The following is a 24,889-nucleotide window of genomic DNA, read 5'->3' as shown; positions in this document are numbered from 1 at the left end:
ACCAATCTCGGAGCCAGAGGCAGCTAGATACTTTTAACTATTAAAATGTGGTGAATATTCATTTATTACTAATAAATATGGATAGCAAAAATGCAACTGCTTGGGAACCTTGTAATTGGGAGATTCAATTGAATAATATTAGAAAAATGCGCTCAAATTTTACAGCTCCTGTAGATAAAATGGGATGTCATAAATGTGCAGATAAATCTGTGAGTGACTCCATTTTTCGTTATCAAACTTTAATAGCTCTGATGCTTAGTAGTCAAACTAAAGATGAGATTACTTTTTCTGCTATGCAACGTCTAAAAAACACTGATTTTTCACCCAGAACCATCGTCTCCATGCCTGACAATGATTTGGGGCAACTTATTTATCCAGTTGGATTTTGGAAGGTTGTAACAAAAAATTGCTATCACAATAACAATTTTTTTAATGATACAATGATGCTATTGCTATTTCGCTGATTTAATTTTTAAGAGTGCAGCATACCATGTAATTATTTGTGTGTGTAATGCTTGTGAATAAGGAAAATATTTGGATGTAATTAAAACAAAATTCACTTTCTCTGCGTTTCTACTGCCATCCTCTATTCAGGAAAAAACATGATATTAAACAAGAAGTTTTCTCAAAAAATAATACAAGTTTTTTGAAAGGACAAAAATTTTAACTGCCATTCATATAATCTGTGGCACTGTAATTTACTCCACTCGAACATTTTGACTCGTTTTTTCATTTTCACCTATTTCTGTCAACACAAAGAAAAAATTTACTTAAGTTCTTTCTTTGTTACAATTAAGCTGCAGTGCTTATTTAAGAATAAGTTTTTTACCACCCTCTGCCAAACAGGCATAAGTATTTTCCAGCTTTCTACTTGGCGGACAAACATTCCGTCTTGCGGTGCAGGATTGGTACAAGATTGTATACACTTGCAACCCATGGAATGAAACAAAGCCTCAGATCATGTGTAACCCTTGGCTTTGCCTCCAGTATTAAATGTCTGTCATCTGAGACAGAGAATATAGAGTACATCTAAAGAGTTATATTCTACATTCTCTGCCTGACACTTTGTTCTTTTTTCTTGATAGATGAGTAATGTACTACTCCACTATTTATCATACAGATATTCAAACATAGAGTAAGCAAGATAGTCAAGCCCCATGATTAGCTTCAGCTCAAGTATTCACTGGCTATAATATGTTTAAGCCAATCAGTGATCAGCACGAAAGCGACAGAGGCCTAGTAGCTTTTTTGAGGCGAGTTCTTAAAATTTTTTTTTTTAAGTTTTTTTTTAAAGACCTGTCTTAAGACGTACTTTAAGACCGATTTTAAGATATATATTAAGTATGGTTACGATTTTTTGATCCTATCATAATAGGAACAGTTGTGCACACAAACCAACATTGCATTTTGCTTGGTAATAACTTGGTACTTAGTTTTTTCCTCTCTACAGCCTCAAAAAAATATGAGTTTAAGTAATTTAATGGTCGATTATCAATTAAATATAAATTGATACAAGCAATACAATTGCGCAACATTGAATTTTTAACAAAATAAGTTGTAAACGACAAAATTTGAGAATGGCAAAGTAAAAAATGGAAAACATTTTTAAAATCTCACTGCCCTGGTATTAAACTGTTAATATATTTGCGCATATTAAGTAAGATAACATTGATAACCGGCATTGTACAAGACGTTATGGTACTTTGTCTCTCTTAGTATTGGGATTCCAAAAGGTCACGTGACTCTTGCGGTATATATAGTCACTTGGGGGAAAAATAACAGGCCTTGTAGGTGCAATTGTATTGTTATTTTTTTTACACGGTCAACGATTGTAATACGATGCAAGCCTTGCAATAACATATTTTTGAGGAGATGACAATACCTTAGCTTTTTTTTCCCAACTCAATTATTTTTTTGTAGATTAAAACTTTCCTTTGAAATTGCGAAAACGCACATTTAACCTGTACAAATACCTCCCGCCGCTGCTTATATATAGGTGTATAAACATGACTTTTGTACAGGTTAAATGTGCGTTTTCGCACTTTAAAAGGAAAGTTTTAAGTTGCAAAAAACTAATTAAGTTAGGAAAAAATAACTAAGGTATTGTCACCTCCTCAAAAATATGTTATTGAAAGGCTTTTATCGTATTACTATCGTTGACTGTGTAAAAAAAATAAAAATAGAATAGCATCCATAAGGCCTGTGTTATTTTTCCCTCAAGTGACTATATATACCGCGAGAGTCGCGTGACCTTTTGGAATCCCAATAAGAAATCGAAGTTGTGTTATTCGGCTTAAACATTTTTTCAGTGACAAGTTAGCGAAAAATTCTTGCTTAAATCCCATTCAGATATCTCCTTCCTAAGCGGAGATACGCACGTACGGCCAGTCAACTTGATATTCGGATCGGTCAAAACCACGTTTTGGCTGTTGGAGGTATTGTCAACAACATCAGCTACAAGCTAATCTATCAGTGTTTATTTAGAGACAAATTTTGGTCTCATACCGTTCAACTCTCTCTTTCTTTGGCAAAAATACTCACACGTTGCAAACTGGCTTGATATTAACTTATTGTTTTACTGATTTTAAAAAAACGGGCTGAGTGACAAAATTCGTTTTAATAAAAAAAATAAGCGCTTATGGCATGAGTTGTAGGTTAGCTAGCTTGATATGCCTATAAACGTATAGACCACCAACAGTATCCGCTGTGTGCAAGTGTATTGGTGTCATCTGATGGTGAAACGGTGCGTAACTTCAGGACTTTAGAGAATCCAATACATTATAAATAGCAAATATCACAAGTTTACAGATTTATCACGACAGTAAACGTGAAAGCAACAATAATTTCAACCATCTGTTCTCGTCTGTTGTGTACCATGTTAAAGCAAAAAGTTATACTGACATCTGAATCATTAAAACAAAAACGCTACTAAAGCCAGTAACATAACCTCAAATTGTAGTATCGAAGCACAACAGACTCATCTTGACCGTAAAGTTACGCGGACGTAAGTGACAGTAAATGACATCTCCACTAGCTGTAGTTAATTAATTACCATTCGTATGATTGAACATTACATTCAATATGTTTTCAATAAAAAAGCTGTGAACCATGAGTTTATCATGATAATAATTATATTTACCTTCGGGGATTCGAAATATTAAAAAACTCAATAACACGCAATCAACAATGGTATGATTCCTCAAGAGTCCTGAAATTTTGCACATTTCTCTTACCATAGGCTCTTAGATCGCCTTTTTTTACCCCCTCCAAGGACTTGCACACAGCGAGCAATACCGCCCCAGTAGCAAATCAAAAGTTGTTCAAATGAGAAGTCGACGGCAACTAGCTGCTGCGCTACGCCAACATCATATTTTTAAGTAAGCTCACTTGGCCATACGTCTCAGTTAAAAATTTATAGCTGTAATTATACCTATAAATTATAGCTATAATTATAGCTATAACTACCTATAAAACAACTATAATAATGTATAAAATTCAGCTATAAATATAGCTGTAAATTACAGCTGTAATCTTTTCACAAATTTTGAATAAAAATTAGTTTAAAATCAGATTTTTTCAACTTATATCGATCAGTATAGACGGTATCATCCGTGTGATAACAGTAAAACTGAGGGCCTAAAGTATTTTTAAGCAATTTTAAAGAAACTTGAAATTGTATATGATTTCTTGTTTTTTTTTTCTACTTATTCAAAAATACTTCAGGCCCCCAGTTTTACTGTTATCATACGGATGATACCATCTGTACTGATCGATATATGTTGAAAAAATCTGATTTTAAACTAATTTTTATTCATTATTTGTGAAAAATTTACAGCTGTAGTTTATAGCTATATTTATAGCTGAATTTTATACATTATTATAGCTGTTTTATCGGAAGTTATAGCTATAATTATAGCTATAAATTATAGGCAAATTAATAGCTATACATTTTTGACTGAGGTATGTGTAATCATTAAGGTAGCTCATCAAGTTTTGGAAAGTTAAGTCATTGCATTCAGATAAAAATCCACGGTAAAATAAGAGCCAAAAAATCTACAGTTGGAATTTTAGGGCATGCTACCGACCAAAATCGAAAATAAAACTTACTTGAAATTCGAATTTTTAACTTAGGTTTTGTAAGGCATTTAGATTTCTGTACCGTAAGTCATAGCTTATATTAGCTCAAAGTTGGGCCATATGCCACCAAAACTAAAATCAGGTAGTTTATATAATCTTTTTTTTAATAAAATCGCGATAGTCCAAGGTTGCCGAGAGAAAAAGGAAGAAATGAAGTGTTGAAAGTCCAAACCAGAGGTTAACCTCAACATGTAAACAAGTGGATTTGTATCTGTAGGTATACTCGTAAAGACTGTTACTCGATATTTTTAGGCGTGATAGTCTAGTCTGTCACAAAAATAGATAAGTAGTACAAGGATGAAGTGCCACCTTAAGATGAATATTTTGTGTTAAATCAAGGATCTTTATTCATTCTGTTAAGTTCTTATTAGTACTCCAATACAGATACTTTTTTTGTTCATAATATTGCCTAAATATCTATTTTAGCCAGTTTAATATTTTTTTCCTTTAAATTTTTTGATTTCAAAGTAAATAACACAATTGCGTAGCGGTCCACCTAAAGTCTTTCTTGCGTATTTTAGATCGTGATGGAAAGTTTTCATTAACGAAGTCTAGAAAATACGATACCGATATTATCACTTGTCATATGTATAATTCTTTAATGTTCAGAAATAATAATACGCAGTTACCAAGTATAGCGTCATACTCAGATTCAGGAATTTTTCTATTTCCCCATGGCTGGTTGGAGTCGTTTTTTTTAAAAATTGTCTCTCCCAAAAGTTGTTAGCAATTTGTTTCTAGTAAATTTTTTGGCGTTGTGACTGAAGCGTTTCATGATTCTTTTTACCTCAACATTAGCGATGTACACATTCAACCTCAGGTTTAACTCAGTCAACAAAAAAAAAACCAGGTGTGGGTCTCGGGACCCCCGGCAGAAGTGAAACTTCCGACTCAAATGTTATTAAACTCGGTATAACAGATTCTGAAAAAGTTAGATTATACCTAATTTTAAAAGGTCCTTAAGAATCCAATATTAAAATATAGTGAAAATTTCATTATTATTACGTATTTGAGCACGCGCGTGCATAAAATAAATATAAGGTAAAAGTACTAGTTACTGGTCACTTAGTAGCTGTTATTAAAAGAACATCATATATTTTAAACAGCTTTTAAAATTTCATCTTTTGTTAGGTATCATTTGAAAGCTATAAATCTTTTTTTAAACTATACTTAGCCACCATTTTTCAAAATTTTTTTTTAAAGTCTTCAACTAAAAAAACTAACTTCATTGCATTTTAAAATGAATGACTGATACGTTTTTACAGTAATGTTATGCTGTCACGGATTAGTATTAAAGTTAACTCTTATAATTCGTGAAGTGGTGATGGTGGCCAGGTACTGGTTGCGGCCTGTAATTAGTGCCTTTACCTTACTTATGTAACATGAGACTCAAACATTCTAAGTACTTCTATGTTTGCTATGATGTATACGTATTAATATATTTACGAATTTATGGTCATGTAATGCAGAACAAAACAAAAATTTTTACCATAGTGCCCCGAAAAAGGTACTTTTGTCCAGTTACGCGGGACAAAAATTACTTTTATATATAATTCGTGCATTTGATATGACATCATAAGTATACGTACTATCGATTCTTCTTTGAATCATTGTATCTGACAATTAAAATTTTTTTTTGATTTTGGCTACCATAAAAGTAAAATAATTCACTATTAAGATTAACAAAAACAAGAGACGTATAGCTATTTTCCATTGTAAAGTTGTATTTTCTCATTCAATTCGTTTTTTATGACTATTTATAATTTAATATTAAAATTCACACATCCTTCTAACTAATTTCTACTAATCTCAAAATCAATAACAAGAGTACAGGTTTTTGTCACCTAAAAATTATTCTTAAAATATAGTATAAATAATAAAAATTAATTAATTTATATGTACGATATGTAGAATGCAGCTTTGCCTTTGAGATATGGCTTACTATTTTCATAATTATTACGATTGTTTGTATGAATCCGTTAAACATATATTTTTGCACCTCAATAATTATTTTCTATATGTAGAATTATTCTTGGCCTATCTGGATTCCCCTTTCAAGATGTGACTGTTTTTCGAATTTTGAAAGGTTATGTTGTAACCAAAATTTTTCGTAGATTTTGTATACGTCCATATTAATTTCCCACATAAGGCGTAGAAAGTAAAATTTATTTTACTCGTTCTTTTCAAGATTCAGTTACAAAAAAAAAAAAATAATAAGGTTATGTTTTGTGCATAGTCCAACTCTATATTTGTGCGCTTTGACCATATAATTTTCCTTTGGGTAACCCGTGAAAATTTTTATTTTTAGACAATTTTGCTACCCTGTCAAGATACAGCGTTTTTTCTTGTTCAAAAGTAAGGTTGTCACATAATACATATCTAATGCACGTTTTTTTATATACATGTACACATATGAACATATGTATCATGACCAAAACGTGCAACTCATGTATGTATATGACCATCGATCACTTTCTCTTCTGTTCCCTTTTCTCGATAGCTATACCTTAGCTTGAGCAAGCGCATCGGTTTAGTGTTGAAGTTGAGTTTTAGCGTAGAAACATATATACTAACTTACTAACATTCCTATAATATATGTATACATATATAGGTATAGTAGCAGCGTGAGGGGAATGGAGCAAGCGGAGTACATGCGAGAGAAAAAGAGACGGAGCAGTAGACAGTAGTAAGTGCGCGCTGTGCGAAAGAGAGAGACGGAGCAAGAGGGAGAGAGTGTAAGAGAGAAGATTGAGGAGAGGGCTTGGGCCGCAGGGTGGATGGCTACGTTTTTTCGTAACGCTTTTCCCCTCACGCGGCTGTTCACGGCCCAACATAAGAAGTTTCACTTCAAAAAGGAAGGACGGTAACAAAGATGTACCATATTATTATTGCTTAAATGTATATTTGCTTACTTACTTAAACATTATATCTGCCTTAAACACATTTTGCAAAGAACTGGGACGGACGTTTTTGTTTGTGAGTAATTTTTGAATCGCAATTTCAAAATAAATGTACACTTGAAAGAAAGCTGGAATATTTTTAATCTTTCATCCCAAATTTTAGCAGTGCGAAAAAGTTTATACAATCTCTCATAGTTTTTAAACAATTATTAAATTTTTGTTTCTACTCTATAAATACTAGTATTATATGGTGTTATAAGGGGTAAGTAGGGTCAGGGTTGTGAAGAGAAATGTACAATTAAGGTGGTTATATAGGGCAAGAGAAGGTTTAAAAGGACACAAAGCTTAAAAATAAGTTTAGTAGTTTGAATTGACATCCCTACACAGAGGTGAAAAATAATTCTTGTAAAAATCAGTAAACTGGTAAAAAAATTAGTAATTAATAGTATAAATATAATAACTGTCGCTTCGTAGTGTTGGTACTGTAAGTAAAAGGAATGGAAATATTATTTTCAAGATTTTCTTGACTGCCTGAATTGCTCAGCAGATGTGACATTCTCGCACAGATTTCGTGGATCATCAGGAATCTCATCGTCAAGCTCATCAAAACCAGTGATTGCATGAGGATGCTTAGACAAGCATAGGGTTTAAAAAAAATCTTGAAAAAAATTTACGTTTTTTTTTTGCAACAAGAGCGCTAAATGCTAATTTGCACCCGAGGGCACACTTTACGCCCACTAACTAATTTGCGCTCTAGAGCGGAAATGAACTTTGTGCCAAGGAACGAAATATTACTTCCTCCTGTCCATAGGCAAAGTGTAGCAGGGCCTTTGCACCCTGGTGCACCATGCGCCTTTGTAAATCCCCTTTCGCTGGTTCGACATTTTTTTTTCTTACTTAGGTATTTATAAAATCTTTTCTTACAAAGTAAAATAAAATACGGTGCAGGAAATAAAATTTTACACAATCCAATTGCAATTATTTGTAAATTCTGGGATGGACTCATTATTTTGTTTTTTGCAGCTATCTTTGACGTAACAGTTATAAATTTTTTCTTTGTTATAAAAAAGACTCGTACGTTGAACAAGTGTTTCTGGCTAAACTAGAAAGAAATCGTGTATTCATTTTTTTTTCTGCAAATAAATTAACTTAAAATCAAGAAACACATATATCTTCTTTTTAAATAGCAAATAAGCAGAGAAAACACTTATCTAGAAAAAAAGTAGTTTCGTCAGAAATATGCATTTTTCCCAGTCAATCTAAGAGTCTAATTTCTCTTGTGAAACAACGCCAGAGAGACTGTTGTAATCACCCTAGCTAAATGCATATTGCGGGCGAATACTTTATGTACACCCAAAATGCAACAACTTTTTTTAAACCCCTGAAATGACAAAAATTATTTGTACTATTTACGAAATTGTAATACAAAACTTCAAAACGATTCCAACATGTCATTTTATATCTGAATAAGAGATACATTACTAAGACAAGAAAGGGGTGGTGCGCAATGATACCACGTGTCCAAAAACAGGAAAGGCGTCGGATATTTCTACACTTCCCTAATGTGATCAGGACCAGAGAGCGCAGTAAGAGTCCCTCAAGCGACGTAACGTAGTGAGGACAAGAGAAGGTGGTGATATCATGCAACGTCGTCACGTGATCCGGACCAGAAAGGACGGTAAGCATTCTTGCGCTGCCACGACGGAAGGGTACCAATTTTAATAACCTACGATCTCCAGACCTCCAGACTTTGTTGTCAGAGGGAAAGGGCAATTAGCTAGTACTTTTTCGCTGCCACAATGGGTCCAGAGCTGGATTTAATGTACTTAATGATGTTAGTGGCACGGCAGCAATGCTGCAAGAAGTTTTGGCCTAGAAGGAAAAGTAGCAGCGTACAGTTTTACATAGCCGCAACAGGACTCTAGAAAAACTCATTGCAATTAAAAAAAAAAAAAAATTGAATAGCGTGTTTAAAAACACCCATTAATAGAATACTGCCCAAGTCTAACTTCCACGACATGGTTACAACCAAAGCGTTGAGAAGAGGATGCCGTACGTTCTTACACCACTACACCATACGTGGTAAACAACTGGGAGATTAGCAGAATTTCCTGTACTCTAGCGTCGTAATCAAAATCAGGGAGGGGTGAGCGAGCAGCCCTACACTATCTTAACGTGCTCGAGACAGGGTGAAGAAGGAGTGACAAACGTTCCTGCACAAGAAATCAAGATAAATAAAAAATTAGAAAAAAGGTTAATACAAAAAATTACTTAAATCAATATTTCTTATATCGTATACTGTAGGAGAGAAAAATAAATTTCTCGTTAAAAAATGTAAGTTTTATACCTTAACAACATAATAAAATGGATTGTTTTCTTGATTTTTGAAACCATATTTTGGATAAATAAAACAAATTAGAAGTAAAAATTCATTTAAGCAATGCACAAAGTACAGAAATATTATATTTTGACACTAAAGTGTAAGCTAAGAATAGTGCCAGAGATAATTATAGAGATTGCTAATGCCAATGCTACGATGTGTGACAACTTTTTGGCACTGATCGGGATGACCCGCCGCGGCCAGCCGTCGAACCGGGCGCACATTTTTCAAGAGTGCGGGAATGGTATCGAAGAGCGTGCGCCAACGAGAGAGGAGTGGAAATGTCGACTATAGCTATATAGCTGAGCGTACTGCCAAAGCAAGTGACGACACGAGTTTCTCTCTCTTCCGACTGTAACTGAGTGTACCTATGTCATTTACGCGGCGCAAGCGTGGCGCCGCCTTGGGCCAAGGTTTCTATCTTTTATCTAACCTTTTCTGACATTATAAAACTGCGAACAAATATTTTGGAGCAGTATATTTATAAAAACGTGTAAAGATTAATTGTGGTAATAAATTATTGAAAATGAGTGAGAAACTAAAACGCTCTTTATTTTTAAGGAGGTTGGCTACCTGTAAGCTATTTACAGTAATTTTTTAACTAGAGTTTACGCAGAACTTCAATAATTTATAAAAGAAAATTTTTGCAAAGTTTCAACAACTCTGGGTGCTGATAAAACTTGAAGTTGATGAAATAAATTTCGTGAATTTTACATGCGTTTTTATGGGAGATCGTAAAAAACGACTCTTATAATAACAAATTTTAATACAATCAACAGTCAGATTTGGACAAAACTGTAGTCAACAGTAAATTAATATCTGCTTTTTTATAATGTAAAGCAATCACGTAGATTAGGTCCTTGTAAAAATAGTTAATCATAAATAATCTGGAGTGTAAATACAACTCAATATAAAATCACGGGACATGCGCAGGCATTTCAGAACTAAAAAAGGCACAGTCAGACCTCTTGCTCTCTTGCACCCTTCTCCAAATGCAGTCAACCTCCTTAGTAAACCAAAGAGTGAAAAAATATTATTTTAAAAAAAGCCAAGAACTAGATAATTTAAGTGAAGTAAAAAAGTAAGGAGTCATGCCATAAAAATAATCAAAATCTAGAATTGTGTTATATACGAGTCTGTTACTTATTACAAGTCTGTGATGTGATAATACTTAAACTAAAAAAAAATAATAAAAGTATTGTAGATTATTTAAATCACATTCTATTTCTTTTTTTTAAACATATGATCCATTCCCTATGTTAGCCACACTTATAGGTTAACTGGGCAACCAAGGTAGGGCCGACCTAATGCCGCGTAAATGTTTAATGTTGAAGTCCCATTTATGCCAAGGTTGGCTGAAGGTAGGGTAAGTCGACTGCCAAGGTAGGTCCTACCTAACACCCTCTTAAGCTTTCCGATCGGGAAGGTTATCTATTAATCTTATTTTATTAAATCGTAGAACTTTATGCTCATAAGTATGTGCACAGATTTTTGATTTCAAAAAATTTCTGAATTTTGAAACTCCCAAGAATTTATGAATATTCAATGTATGAGAGAAAAAATCTGAAGGCACAAAAAACTCACTTTTATTACAATAACATCAACTATGATTCTTACCAGCAGAGTAGAACATACTAGTATAAGAAATGTAACTACAAGCCAGAAATTATAATATACGTATGCAGACAAATATTCTTGTACAATTGGATGTATGTTCTACTTTGCTGGTAATAATCATACTTGATATTATTGTTATAAAGGTCAGTGTTTGCAACATTATTTATCAATTGAAATAAAATGATTCCTAAATTTTACGTACCTGCGATCACTAGGTTACGTCATGGAGGGGAAGTAAAGTTGAAATGATCACTCTGATGATATAATTATGAAATAACCGAGTCACTGAATGTATGAGGGAATTCACATGGGAAAGAAGCTCATACACACATATATTTATAGAGAGAGCGTGACGTATTAGCTTCACTTGCCGTATGAGCTTGTGTATTGACAGCAAGCACATCTAAAGTGGCAGCACCAATACTGGTGCTAAGTACCGAATTCACCAGCCTTAAAGCAGTGGATCTTACAGGAACAGTATTTTGTTTAATTACAATTCTTTTACATGTGGTGATTTATGAAATCGGTTCTTTTTACACTTGACATTTGTATATTTTATTAAATTCACGGTACTTTGGAATAGTTACTACATTTTTTGATGTGAAACATCTATTGGTGCGGTTGGGGGTTCAACCGATGCGATAAAGTAACCGCGCCGAAGGCGCGATCTCGGGTATAACTCGGGTCGGCTCGGCTCGGCTTGGCTCTCTGTCTCTTTCTCCTTGCGTGTTTACTACTGCCCCTCTCTCGTTTGTAAAGTTCCACAACCGTATATATAATAGCTATATAGAAGACTATGAAATATTATCATAGAGGTATAAGAATAGAGGGAGTGATCAGGCTTCCAGTGTGTTACCAGGAGCGAGAGAGAAAGGTGCAAGAAGGCCCCCTCTTGCTATCTCTCTCTAACCAAACGGTTGGGAGAGGGAGAAGGATTTCTCAGTTTCGAGAGACGAGAGCCTTACTGCGCATGCTCACTTAATTAGAGAAGGATAATAGAAGGGGCCTTCTTGCAGCTTGCTCTCTCGCACGTGGAAACACCTCACAGTACCGAGTTACATGGGGATAGCTCCCTCTATTCTTATACCTCTATGAATATTATATATATCTGTGTGAATAAAATTTTTAAATCTTACTAACTCTGGGAATCGAACCCACATCCTTTGGATTGGTAGTCAGGGAACTTACTCATTGTGCTACGGAGCACACCAATCAGATTATTGTTCTTATTACATATGGATACCAACCGAGAAACTTCTGAATTCGAAAATTGATCGATAATTGGGTGTTATTTATATTATATATAATTCAGTCCACCGATTTCAAAAGGAATAGTTACAATTATTTTTAAGTGGTCTATTATTGTTTATATCGTTTAACGGTGTGATATACAGAAAAATTAAAAATACCAGCTTGTAGGGCAAAAGACTTTCTAACAATGAGCACTTTTAATTTCGTTTCGACAAGCGCAAAATAATGAGAAAAAAACAGAAAAAGGCAGTTCCTCTGTCAGAGTAAGTGAAATAGAGAGAGCTAATGATCGTCTGCTGTCGCACTCGCCGCTCTCTCTTTCTCTCTCTCTCTCTCTCTCGTACTCTTACAGGTAGGCCTTTTTCATTGCTTTTTTTATGTTTTGTTGATTGTAGAATATGATTAATTAATATTAGAATTGGTAAAATTTTTCTTTATTTAAAAAAAAACTATTTCTTTGTGAACATGATTATTTTAAAATATCAATATTTGACTATAATGTAAAGTTTTCCTGGCGTCTTTCAATTGTGTTAATTCAAACTTTATGTTAACCTGTCTTTAGTAAAGAGCCAACGAAATTCGCGCACGTGCGAAACTGCGCTCAGTTAACAGGTATCTGAAAAGAGACAGATAATATAATACACCACGAACGTTTGTTAAATTGATGTATGAACCTATGTGTAGGTAAGTAGTAGTATATTATATACTCTTACATACGTATACTTTTCACTGTGTATTACTGTTCTTTCTCGTTCTCGTTGTATATATGTTAATGGAAAAAAAATATAAACATGATTTGCTTTTTCCTAATCTCTAATATTCACTGATAAAAATACATATTCATAAATAAACTGTCTTTTTTTTATATATAAATATAAAGTCAAGATTACTTAGGATAAAAAAATAAATACTTTTCCTACCTCACGCGTTTTTAAGAGACTACTGTACGCTTGGTAGAAAAAATAGGATTCGCCACATATGCACCACTGTTCCGTGGCTGTTTTATGTCCCTCGGGCCTTGTTTCGCAGGTCCTTTGGGCCACAAAATGGCCCTGATGACGATGGCACTTGTCTGACGAAAACTACTATTTTCACTATAGACAATTAAATACTACTAAGTTCAATAACATATTCTTTTATGTTTCACATCTGCCGGGGGTCCTGAGACCCACAACTTTTTTTTTTGTTACTTATTTACGGGAGAAGATTTGTAACCCTTGTTTTTGTTATTTTTCAGCTGAATTCTTTTCTTCTAAAATTATTTTTGCTTAATGAGCTTTTACAATGTCTTGTAATAAGTACTGATTCCATAAACTACTACATGAAAATAGAATTGTAGTTGATTAATATAAAACCTTCCCCATAAGATCTAATGCCTCCAAGCTGGCAAATTTCATATTGAGCTCTAGCATTGCCGGCGTCACCTAAGATGTGCTTGTACTCAATATGCACATTACATCTTGTGTGAATGTGACAAATAAATTTTATTTGTGGATATATAGGACGATTAGTTTATTTCAACTTAAAATGTAACATTGGTATCGATCCGTTGATGTGGCTGCTAGGTGAATGAGGAATTCCATGTAGTAGCTACCATACCAAACGGTTTTTAACAATGAAATGCCCTCAATTTTTATCTTAGTTTTTTTTCAACAAAAGTATGTATTAGAGTTGCAGAAAAATCAGGAAATATGATATTTAGCCTAAAATTTTTTTTGTCTCCGTTGGCCCAAAATTGGCGTTTTTTACGTTCATCATTTTATGCTCTTCCAATCTGATTTCTGTAAAAAATTTTACTTGCAAACTTTTAAAAATAATCTTTTCGAGAAGTTTTTTGACATTAGTTTAAATTAAAAATCACCTAAAAAAAATTTTTTTCTATTTAAAAATGCTGTTTTAACTATTTTCTTTAAGAGGTGCGTCAAGTTTTATTTTTGCACCTTATAGAACGGAAAAAATGTATCTTAAAAGTATTTTTGAGATTTCTTAAAGTGGCATGACATAACCTTAAAATGAAAAAACCATTAATTTAAGGAGTTTCGGTCATTTTTCCCGGAGGGGGGGGGGTTGAGCGAGTGTGTGGGGGCTCCCATGAGACACCGTGTTGAAGTGAGTTGTACTAACCGTGTATGAAAATGTCCACCTACTGCATCACGGTTCATTTAACTGTGTTCAACTCATCAGTTCTTAAAAGTTGAACCATTAAATGTTATGAACAAATTACGGTACATACTTTAAACCAGCTTGTTTCTGATAGTTCGAGTAAAAAAACTCGAAATTATGTTGTTTGCATGATAAAAATATAACCTAAAAAAAGTAAGAGGAGACTCAACTTTCGTCAACAAAAGTGTGTCATGAATTGTCGAAGAAAAAACTTTTTTTTGCCCAGAATTACAGTTTAAAGTCTTAAGAAAGGCTGGGCCAAGTTTCAGATCATGAATTCCAGTTTAACAAATTCTAGAAGCAATTTTGTAAAGACGTCTTGCTCTGTGTAACAAGACCAGCTGACAGCACACGATGCTCGGTTCTCTCCCATACACTTAGCAGTCTTAGCACAAGACCTGCTCGTGACTTTGTTTACGTTTGCACAGATATTTTTTCCAAATGTCTGATAAGGTGCACATTTTTTGATACGAGAGTCTTCCTTAGAAGTTAAGCTATCCATTTGAACTTTTTTCTCATTATGAATAAATCTCTACCCTCAAAATTTGTGCAAAAAAGGCTAAATAATCGCTCTCGCCCATAAGAGCAGTGTAATATCATGCAATTTCGAGAATTTTTTTCTCAAAAATTTGTCTGACAAAAATATTCAAAAAATTCATATGTACTTCCAGCATGTTGAAGTACAACATTAATTTTTTTCAGGGAGTGAATAAATCTCCTCAAAAACGACCGTATCTCCTCAAATGTTTTTCGTTAACTTATGAACGATTTTCGCATTCATTAAAAAAACTTATAACCATACTAAGTTTTGCAGAAGAATACATGTTAAAAAAAGGTATTTTGCTTAGTAAAAAATACTAGATATCTTTTATAACCACATTCGCCGAGTTTAAAAGGTTACAGTTTAATAGAACTCTTTAAAAGTAAGATAATAGGTTTCTATGATTTAAAAATATGTATTAAAACTTTGAATCGTAATTTTGACAGGTTTTTTCAGAAGTTGCGTAAAAATTTTTATTTTTATGTTGTAGTGCGAAAAAAAGACAACTTTCCTGATTTTTTCCAGAATTTTATTATTGGTGTAACATAATCTAAAATTTGTTAAACCATTATTTTCGAAATTTTTTAGAATGTATGAATGTAAATACAACAATTATCATTTAAATTTTCGATTGCAAATTTTTTTGTTAGTAATCTTCGCCTGGATACCTGTAACGCTGTGTACATCCAGTCAATCTGTCTGCATATTTTGAAATCAATCAATTATTTTTTTTATTATAAAATGTTTACAATAAACTTATACTCTAGATTAGTGTTATTTAAATACTTTATCGCATATAATTTTAACATTTGTCACTATCTTCTGTTGTAACAAGAGAAACATCATTGATGTTAAAAAGATTTGTTAAAACTTTTGCTGGTCGTATTACTTGTGATAAAAATCTTTGTGTCTCAAGTATGTGACATAATAAATGATAAGTTACGTATTATTAAGGAGGCTTAGGCGATTTTTAATTAAATGATGGTTAGCTCTTAAATTCAAAGATTATATAAATGAAACACGCCAGATTTTTTGTTAAAAAGAAAAAGGTTGGTCAACACATTCATTTCCGAGAAAATGCACGTGACTTTATAGAACCTGAAATTAAATTGACTATTGTACTGCAATAAAAAGCTGTGGGACCAGAAGTCGAACTGGTACATATAATTTTAATTATAAAAATCTATTACTTTGAAAAAAAGATAGGGCCAATACGTTAAATTTTGAGAAAACAGTGAGGAAAATGTCGAACGTGAGAATTGTTTTGTTCAGGTATTGTAAGTGCTCGTGCACTGTACATACATACACATACAAGCATGAAGATATAAGTCCAACAGAATTATATATAGGTATATAATAACAGAAGAGAGCATGAGATTACGGTGTTGTCAGTTTTATCGTAGCAGGGCCGTCATCTTTACACAAGGTACTTTGGAAATCTAACAATATCTTAAATATCTATTTGCTGGTAACTTTTTCGCGTATTATTGATATTTTCTTAACTCACTTAGATGATGAATATAGTAGTGAAAAAAATACAAATAATCATTTGCATGATAAGTACCCCACAGAAGCCCCTCAGTAGATACGACACCAAACGCCTAAGCCTCCTTAAGCTCATATAATAGTTTAACAGCTTTCGATGCCTGCAGTCAATAAGTATAATTATTAGCTTGAGCTCCGAGATTTCGAAAGATGGAGTTGAACATTAGTTGGATTTGATAACGTATTGATGAAACTTAGTAGCCTCAATTATAGGATTGGTAGAATATACTGTCACCTTAAGTATTTGATCTTCATAAAAATGTTGTTTTATCAAACCATCAGGGCAGCATCGGTTTTGGTTTTGAATAAATAGACGTCTATTGGTAAAAATTTGAATTCAAGCTTTAAGTAGAACGTCAACAATTTTATGTCTTTGTCCACACATAAAGTAAAATGCTTTATTTAAAAGTATTCTACTAAAGAGCATAGTCATAAGCTCAATTTCTTTACGTTCAGATCCATTCATCAGGTGGTAATATGATTGTAATATGAAGAGTTGATTGTAGTTATAATCGTAAAGTCGATGTATATACTTTATTGTCTCAATCGAAGCTTAGGATAATGCCATATAAAGTTTGTCATTATGACTATGTATTTCATTCTTGTTTTCTGAACTATGATCGTCACTTTGTTTTGAGGTTTTTAAAGCATTTTTGAACATAAAATCTCATTCAGCTAAATAAAACAATTACAGGTTGTTACCACCTGGAGTGTTATTTTAATAATTATTATTTATTAAAATAATCATTTTCTTTAAATTTAATCGTTTTACATAAATTTAATTTTTTTTTAATCTCGCGCGCAGCTCTGACTTCAAACTTCGAGCTTAGTAGTACTACCTACCGCTTGCTAGGTGGCAACTGCTAGTTTCTGGTGAATATCACGAGTAAGAAAGTAGCTAATAGTATATAAAAAGAGCTGCGCGACGACCAGTTGATATCGCTCAAAAGATCATACAAATACGTGTAATGCACTTCTCTTATTCTATCCACTGTTAATCATACAAAGCAGTGGTAATAAATCATACAAGTTCAATGAATATCACTGAACGTTAAAACTTTTTCCTCATTTTTTTTCCTCCTCTACTCTCTGCTCCTCCTCTCATTCTTTGGTCTGTCTCGGGTGCTCATGACCTTTCCACCTCTAAACCAGAAGTAGAGGCAATTGACCTTGGGTTAGCGCATTGACGACTGCCTCTCACAGGGATATGTTATAATCACCTCCCTAGAGTTCCTTCCGAACGAGCCTACCCGAGACGTAGCCGTCCAATTCCTGGAGGACTTCTTCGAGGCTACCTCCTCATACCCCCCCAGAGAAGGGGCGATCCCACCCAAAGGATCAGGACCACCCCTATCAATCCAAGCGCCTTCACTCCCCGAAGGCCACCCCCCTCCACTACCCGCCGGCCATTAGCCTAGAGCCGATAGAAGGTCCGAAAACTTTCGTACGCAGTGTGGTCCAGGTATTGCCTCCACTCCAGGATCCTGAAGCATCTCGACATCAGGAGGATCATTGAGGTGAAGCTTAATTATCCCTCGAGGATAGAAGGGTTTTAAAGATGTATATAGATATTGAAAACTATGTAAAAAAAAAAAAAAAAATCTATACAACCATCACCCCAGTGGCTAGACCTTCCAGACCTTTAAGAATTACTGCCTAATCGCCACACGTCTCGACTCTCCGGAAAACGACACTGATCACCCTCAACTCTCCCTGTCAGTTCAAAGCAGCCCACTCAAACAGGCCGCTTTGGCCGCAACAAGATCTCATTGAATTCTTTAGCGTCATCCCTCGTTCTCACTTTTATTAAACTTAAATTCTTTACGGAAATAAGCTTTACGATTTACACATTGAGTATTGTTAACTTTCCATTCTTTTATCGGTGGTTCATGTTTTTTAGGGACTATTAACTGCAATTTGTAATAATTAAAATTAACAAACATGAATCATAGAAATGTTTTAAGTGGAAGATTTCATACTTGCTCAAAAATGCTCAAGTTATAAAAAGTATATGTAACAGATGACCTATGAAACGATTACGTTAACCTTATATTCTTTTATACCTCTATAAAATATGTATACTTTTTAATTTACTCTTGTTGTTTTCCTTTTTTTGAATTCTTTCTTTAGATATAGTACGTTTAAAAACATTAGTTTTTTTAAAAAGTTTCTTTCATTATATAATTAGGTAAATTCATATAACTCTACGTACCCAGTCAGAAATACAAGAAACACCATCACTGTCCTGATTATTTATCTTTCTAGTTTGAAGACCATTGTGAATGAGATTTGCAAATTTAGAAGTATCTTGATATCGATAGTTTTGAATAATGTGAACGTGACGTTAAATTCACATTATTTCATTTTCTGTTATTTTTTCATCTTAATACTACTTCAGGTACTTACTTACGATTTTTTGTATTCTGCCTGCTTTTTGATTAGACTATTTAACAGATTCATTTTTTATCACGTATAACTTCGATAAATGGAGGTATTCCAATTAAAAGTATCCAATAAAAACTGATAAAATATATTTTAGTCGGTTTCTAGTCGACTTTTACATTTGGAAAACCACATAAAACACAATAAGGTTCAAAAGTTGATTTTTCTCATATTTGTTTTTTCAAAAGCACAATATTAAACATAAGTTAATGTACAACGTTAGGTCCCACCATCCGGATGGCAACACCAAAGCGGTAGGGTTCAACTATTTGACATGAAATGAAAAAAAAAAAAAATGAAATTATTACTATTCTTTTAAAAATACTTGAACCCTCCCGTTTTGGTGTTGCCATCCTGATGGTGGGACCTAATATTGTACATTTACTTATGTTAAATCTTGTGCTTTTAAAAAAAATAGATATGAGAAACATCGACTTTTAAACTTTGTTGTGTTTTATTTGGTTTTCCGAGTGCGGAAGCTGACTAGAAACTGACAAAAATATTTTTTATTATTGGACACTTTCAATTGGGTAGTGATCTTTTATTAAGAATGATATAAATAAACAGTACGTACTAGGTCAGTACTAGTAGCACTATCATACGTATACTTATTTCAAAATTTAGTATGGAATGGAATTATACCACCGTGGTGTCAGTTAATGTGTGGTTGTAAGTAATTAAAATTTTTTAAATAATTATTTCTTCTCAAAATCAATAATGGTATACAGAAAAAAAAGTTGCATATGTAACTATAACTTACTATAGAAAAAATTATTTTTTTTAAGTGATAACTTCTTAAAATACGCCTTAGTTAGAGACCAAGGCGGCAAAACGTTCGAACGAACCTACACACCTATATATACTACACCTGTGGCAGTCTTAAAAGCCAACTTGTCGTGGGTAAACCTAATTTCTTTCGAAGCCAGTCAAAGTTTCAGTATATATAGGCATGTACGTACACGTATTCACGTATTCCACATGACCTCTCCACAGTACTTCATAGACTTCCACTAGACCCCAACAGCCCCTATATGCTCCCCACTATATATATATATATCTTCCTATATTGTATAGTCGTAAGAATTAGAGCGAGGTTTTTCTCCCCCCCGCTCCCCCCTCTCCCCTCAACTTCCCCCCAAATAAGGTAGTTATTCTTTCATTTTCTTGCATTTTTCAAGTAATCCTACTTTTTTGCTAGTTCCCCCCCGCTCCCCACCCAACTCCCCCCCACCTTCCCCATATATAATCTAAAAATATTCGTAAAGCCTTATATATTAACTGTTACAAGTGGTCTAATTTTCACATGTAATTTTATTTGACCATAACAAAAAATTTTGTTACAATTATCTTACTTACGATGTTTATGTTGATAACATACTCTAAAATGTCTTTTTAGGTGCTCTGCTCTTACATAACCTTTTCCACAATTTTGACAAACATTTTTTTTAACGTTTTCTCATGACTTTTCAAATGTCTCTGTAAGTGATAATTTCGTTTGAAACTTTTTTCGTATTGAACACACTTAAAATTTTTTTCAATGTTTTGGAATTCCTTTGTGTGATGCAAACAGTTTTTCTTGTCTAATATTATAATGCTACACAGATGACATACAAAAAATTTTTTTTTGTGAATTTTTTCGAGTGATGATAGACACTCTTGATTTGGAAATTTTGAGTTACATTTGTCACACTGATAAAATTTTTTATCCATGATGGTGTATCTGAAAACATATTCCAAAAAACGGATTGTTTATGATGACATAAATCTGGGTACTAGACGGTACTGAAATTTGCTTTTTTGATAAAAGATAAAATCTGCAAGAAAGTATAAAAATAGTAATGAACTATATAATAGTTTTTTTGTTGCTCTAAAATTTCATTCCAAACAATATTTTTAATTTCAAATTTGTTTTCTGATTCAATTGGGATACAAATTTTTTTTTGGTTTTAACATCTAGACAGTGCAACATACAATTGCCCATGAGAAAATAATGGTTTTCTAAGGTATAAACCTAAGGCATCAAAATTTTGACCCTGAGATTCGTTGATAGTCATAAAAACAGCTAAGGTAAATGGAAATTGTTTTCTGTACAATATAAATGGCAGCAAAGAAGAATTGCTTGTATTGAGTGTTATTCTTAGACTAAAGACTTTATTTCCTTTTTTTTTACCTGAGATTATTCCAGCTTTGATGTTGTATTTAAATAATTTTGTAACTTATAATCTTGTACCATTGCAAAGTCCTTCAGATATGTTTAAGTTTTGTATTAACATAACAATAGCGTTGATTTTTGAATCTAATTCGTGTAAAAAGACTTTCTTTACTACTATTTAAATATTCTGTAGAGAAATTAGTATAAATATTAGTATAAAGGCCAAAAATTGGAAAATTTTATGGTTTCTTGAACAATAGTAATTTTGCTTTCGTTTTTTACCACTGGGAGAATTTGATGAAAGTCTCCACCTCAAATTATTATTTTATTTTCAAAAGGTTTATTACCACTAGATAAATCTTTTAAAGTCCTATCAACGATTTCTAACGCTTTTTTGGTACCAGAGAACCTTCATCCCGAATAATTACTTTTACATTACGTAATTTTTGTTTATCTGGCTTAAACTGGAAGAATGCACTTTCTATAGTGCTTAATTCGAAAGGAAGTCTGAAAGTTCTGTAAGTGGTCATTCCCTTTGGAAGCAGAATAGAAGCAATACTTGTCCAAGCCATCGTAAGAATTTTCTTTAAATTGATATGAAATAATAAATTAATCTTTTGTACAGAAAAGTTTCTCCAGATCTACCAGGACCATCGATATCAAACATTTTTTTTTTTAATTTTATTATTTCTTGAAAAGTTCTACATTGATCATTAATGATTGAGTTGTAAAAACATTTCATGGAATTTATGTTTACAAAATATTCTTTTATCATTGTCAGCATCAATATTTTTTTTCATCGTTTTTGTTGGTTCTGGTAAACTGAAATTTTTACAATACATATTTTCAGAATTGAAAATTTCGTTTAAACGTAAAAGAGCTTTATTTTGATCATTTTCACAATTTTTAATAAAAAATTTTTTGTATTTGTTCCAAATAATATTACCAAAATATTTTCAGATATAATAAACCATGCGAAAAATTTTCGTAGTTGAAAAGGCAGCATAACGTTACATGCTTCTTCAAAAATTATATTGTTTTGAAAATCGTGTTCTACTAATCCCATAGAAATAGCTGTTATGAGTGAGGGAAAATAAAAAGTGATTGTTAAAAATTCATGTAATTACTTATGATCAATATACATTTATTACATATATAAATTTTAAGTAACAATTAATATAATTCGGGTATTTTTCCATACTTCGTAAATGTAATTTGCAATTACAGGGGTTGGTGCGCAGAGCGCGCAGGGGGCATATATAGTTATAAGAGCTTAGAAATATCTATTGACACATACAGCATAGACAGCTCATTTAAAAAAGGGAGCCACTAGAAGAAATAATAAAGCTCACCAACAAAAATTCAAGGGCACATCTCTCTGTCTATATAAACTTTACCACTTTCATTTGAAATTAGCAGCTTGTTCTTCATATTTCTTTAAAAACATACCAGTAATCATACCCCAGCGTAAAAAATTTATTCCCGAGTATTTTCGAAAAATGCCATAGTCTTCCGAATTCTGTAAAATATACTTCAACATATTATTTTTATACTAACAATTAATTTTATCATTTTTTAAGGCCGCTTGCGCGCGCGCGCGTGTGTGTATTTTTGTGGCAATACGTTTATCCACTGCAGGTGCATTTTTCTGATACTTAGACTTTTCTTCTCGGATTTATATTTTGGCTGGTATATTAGTACTGGTAAGCTTTGCTTATTGTAACTTTGTATTTAAATTATTTTAACATGCTGTCGAAATTTGGTTGGAAGCAAAAATCCAACAAAGATCGAGGTAACCCGTCAAAACAAAGTAAACGAAGTTAATACATATACTTCGTACACATACTGGGGGGGCTTTGCTCTCCCCTTCACGCTTTGCGTGCTAACCCCCCAGGAAATTAAAAAACTTCAAAATTTAATAACGACATATAATTTAAAATTAATATCAATAAAATCATGGACTTGTTAGTAAAATAAACAATTGTTTCTCAGTTTGCTTACTTTTCTTAGTGATGTTTTTAATGTTTCAATATACTCAAAATATACGTACAACATAAATATAGTTTCGTATCACAATTTTTTATAATATGATAAATACAACTTATATCTAGAGTTAAAGTATTCAGAGATAAAAATTTTATTAGAAGGGCTTTTTTGTAAAAAAAAAGTATACATTTGTATAATCGTATGAATTGAAGTGTAACGCATTAGTGTTGAAGTATAACGTAGAAGGCGAAATTGTTACGGAAGAAAAAATTGGTAATAAAGTTTTTATTTCGAAAATTACATTAATCACTGGAACTTCTTTTTTATTACGTTTCATTTTATACAGCAAACAATTCCCATTAGTTGTAGCATTTGCTATGACTATAAACAAGTCCCAAGGTCAAAGTTTTTATAATGTGTGATTATTCTTGAAAAAATTTTCATTTTCTCATGGTCAATTGTACGTGGCTTTATCGAGATGCAACAATAAAAACGGAATTTTTATTCAAAATCGGTAGAGAAATCATTTTAGATACTGAAAATATAGTGTAGAAAAAAATTTTTTGATTACAAGTTATAATGTATCTAATAATAACAGCATGATTTAAATACATCTACAGACAAAATTTATTACCTAATGATACATCCCATGAATGTATATTGTGTTTATCTATTGTAACTAACAAAAAAAACAGAGCGATCCTAGAACTTTATACTTACAAATAAATTTAAATACAATTTATATGAATTGGTTTCCAATCGTATTCTTAGTTGTATAAATGGAATGGTTAGAAAATATTCGTGTGTATAAAGTCCATCTATTTGCCATCTGAGCGGTGTGGAAAAATAGATAAAAAAAAAGTTAATTGTAAAAAAGGAAACATGTTCTTATTAGTTAACATTCTTCTCAAATGAAAATTTTTACCATACAAAAGTATATATAACATCATATATAACATCTTATGTTTATGATGTATTAAATGACATTTTAATTAAAAGAATTTGAGTAAAACATGAATGAATAAATAATCTTTTAACTACCAATATAAATGGTTTTATGTGGTGAAAACGTTGCTTGGAATGCCTCACACAGTTAACTATATGATAGAACAGATAACTTTATTATTTAATTTATAATCATAACGACGCTTTGCGCAACGACACCGACCAGTCAATTATGACTTTAAATTTTTTCTTGACGATGGGATGAATCATCTTAATGAGACAGTTTTGTTTTAAAGTAATTTAATAGTGAAGCAGGTTAAAAATAATCGATTAATCCTTACACAACACGTACACGTCTGTATACACATCAAGGTCCAAGAAAGACTGAATGATCTCTGTCAGGTTCCTCAAAAGTAGAGTGGGGGTGGTTACAAAAAATGCGTGGCGGCTGTGGGGGGTTTTGAAAAAAACTGCGATTTGTCAAAGTAAGGGAGAGAATGACATGTTTTCATTTTATTTTTGGGGGGGGGGTGGGGCTGTGGGGGTTGTGTGGAATGCTCTACTGAGAAAACTACGTAATATAGGAAGAGATATATAGGTATTTATATAAACACGAAAAACACTTTTAATTATTACAACTGTAAACAAAACAAAGCAGTACATATATAGAAATGTTCTTAAACTTGCACTGCTTACAACATAAATGAAACTAAGCATCGGTATATATATGTATATATGTATATATGTATATATATATATATATATATATATATATATATATATATATATATATATATATTTATGTTGTAAGCAGTGCAAGTTTTCATACA

The 24,889-nt window shown here is 32.6% G+C and overlaps 1 protein-coding gene across 1 annotated transcript in view; it reads left to right on the top strand.

The window, feature by feature from the left end:
• Nthl1 (Nth-like DNA glycosylase 1) overlaps positions 1–24,889 on the top strand; it is a 72,268-nt gene continuing 47,379 nt past the window's right edge. The window contains exon 1 of the mRNA XM_089593876.1: positions 1–392. Coding sequence (XP_089450002.1) covers positions 78–392 — 315 coding nt within the window. The 5' untranslated portion in view covers positions 1–77. The remainder of the gene's footprint in view (positions 393–24,889) is intronic.

This window comes from Copidosoma floridanum, unplaced genomic scaffold (assembly GCF_036245765.1).
Source record: "Copidosoma floridanum isolate Cflo_tuat_1 unplaced genomic scaffold, Cflo_Japanese_pri ptg000020l, whole genome shotgun sequence".
Taxonomy (NCBI): domain Eukaryota; kingdom Metazoa; phylum Arthropoda; class Insecta; order Hymenoptera; family Encyrtidae; genus Copidosoma; species Copidosoma floridanum.
This window is presented reverse-complemented; position numbering and strand designations above follow the sequence as displayed.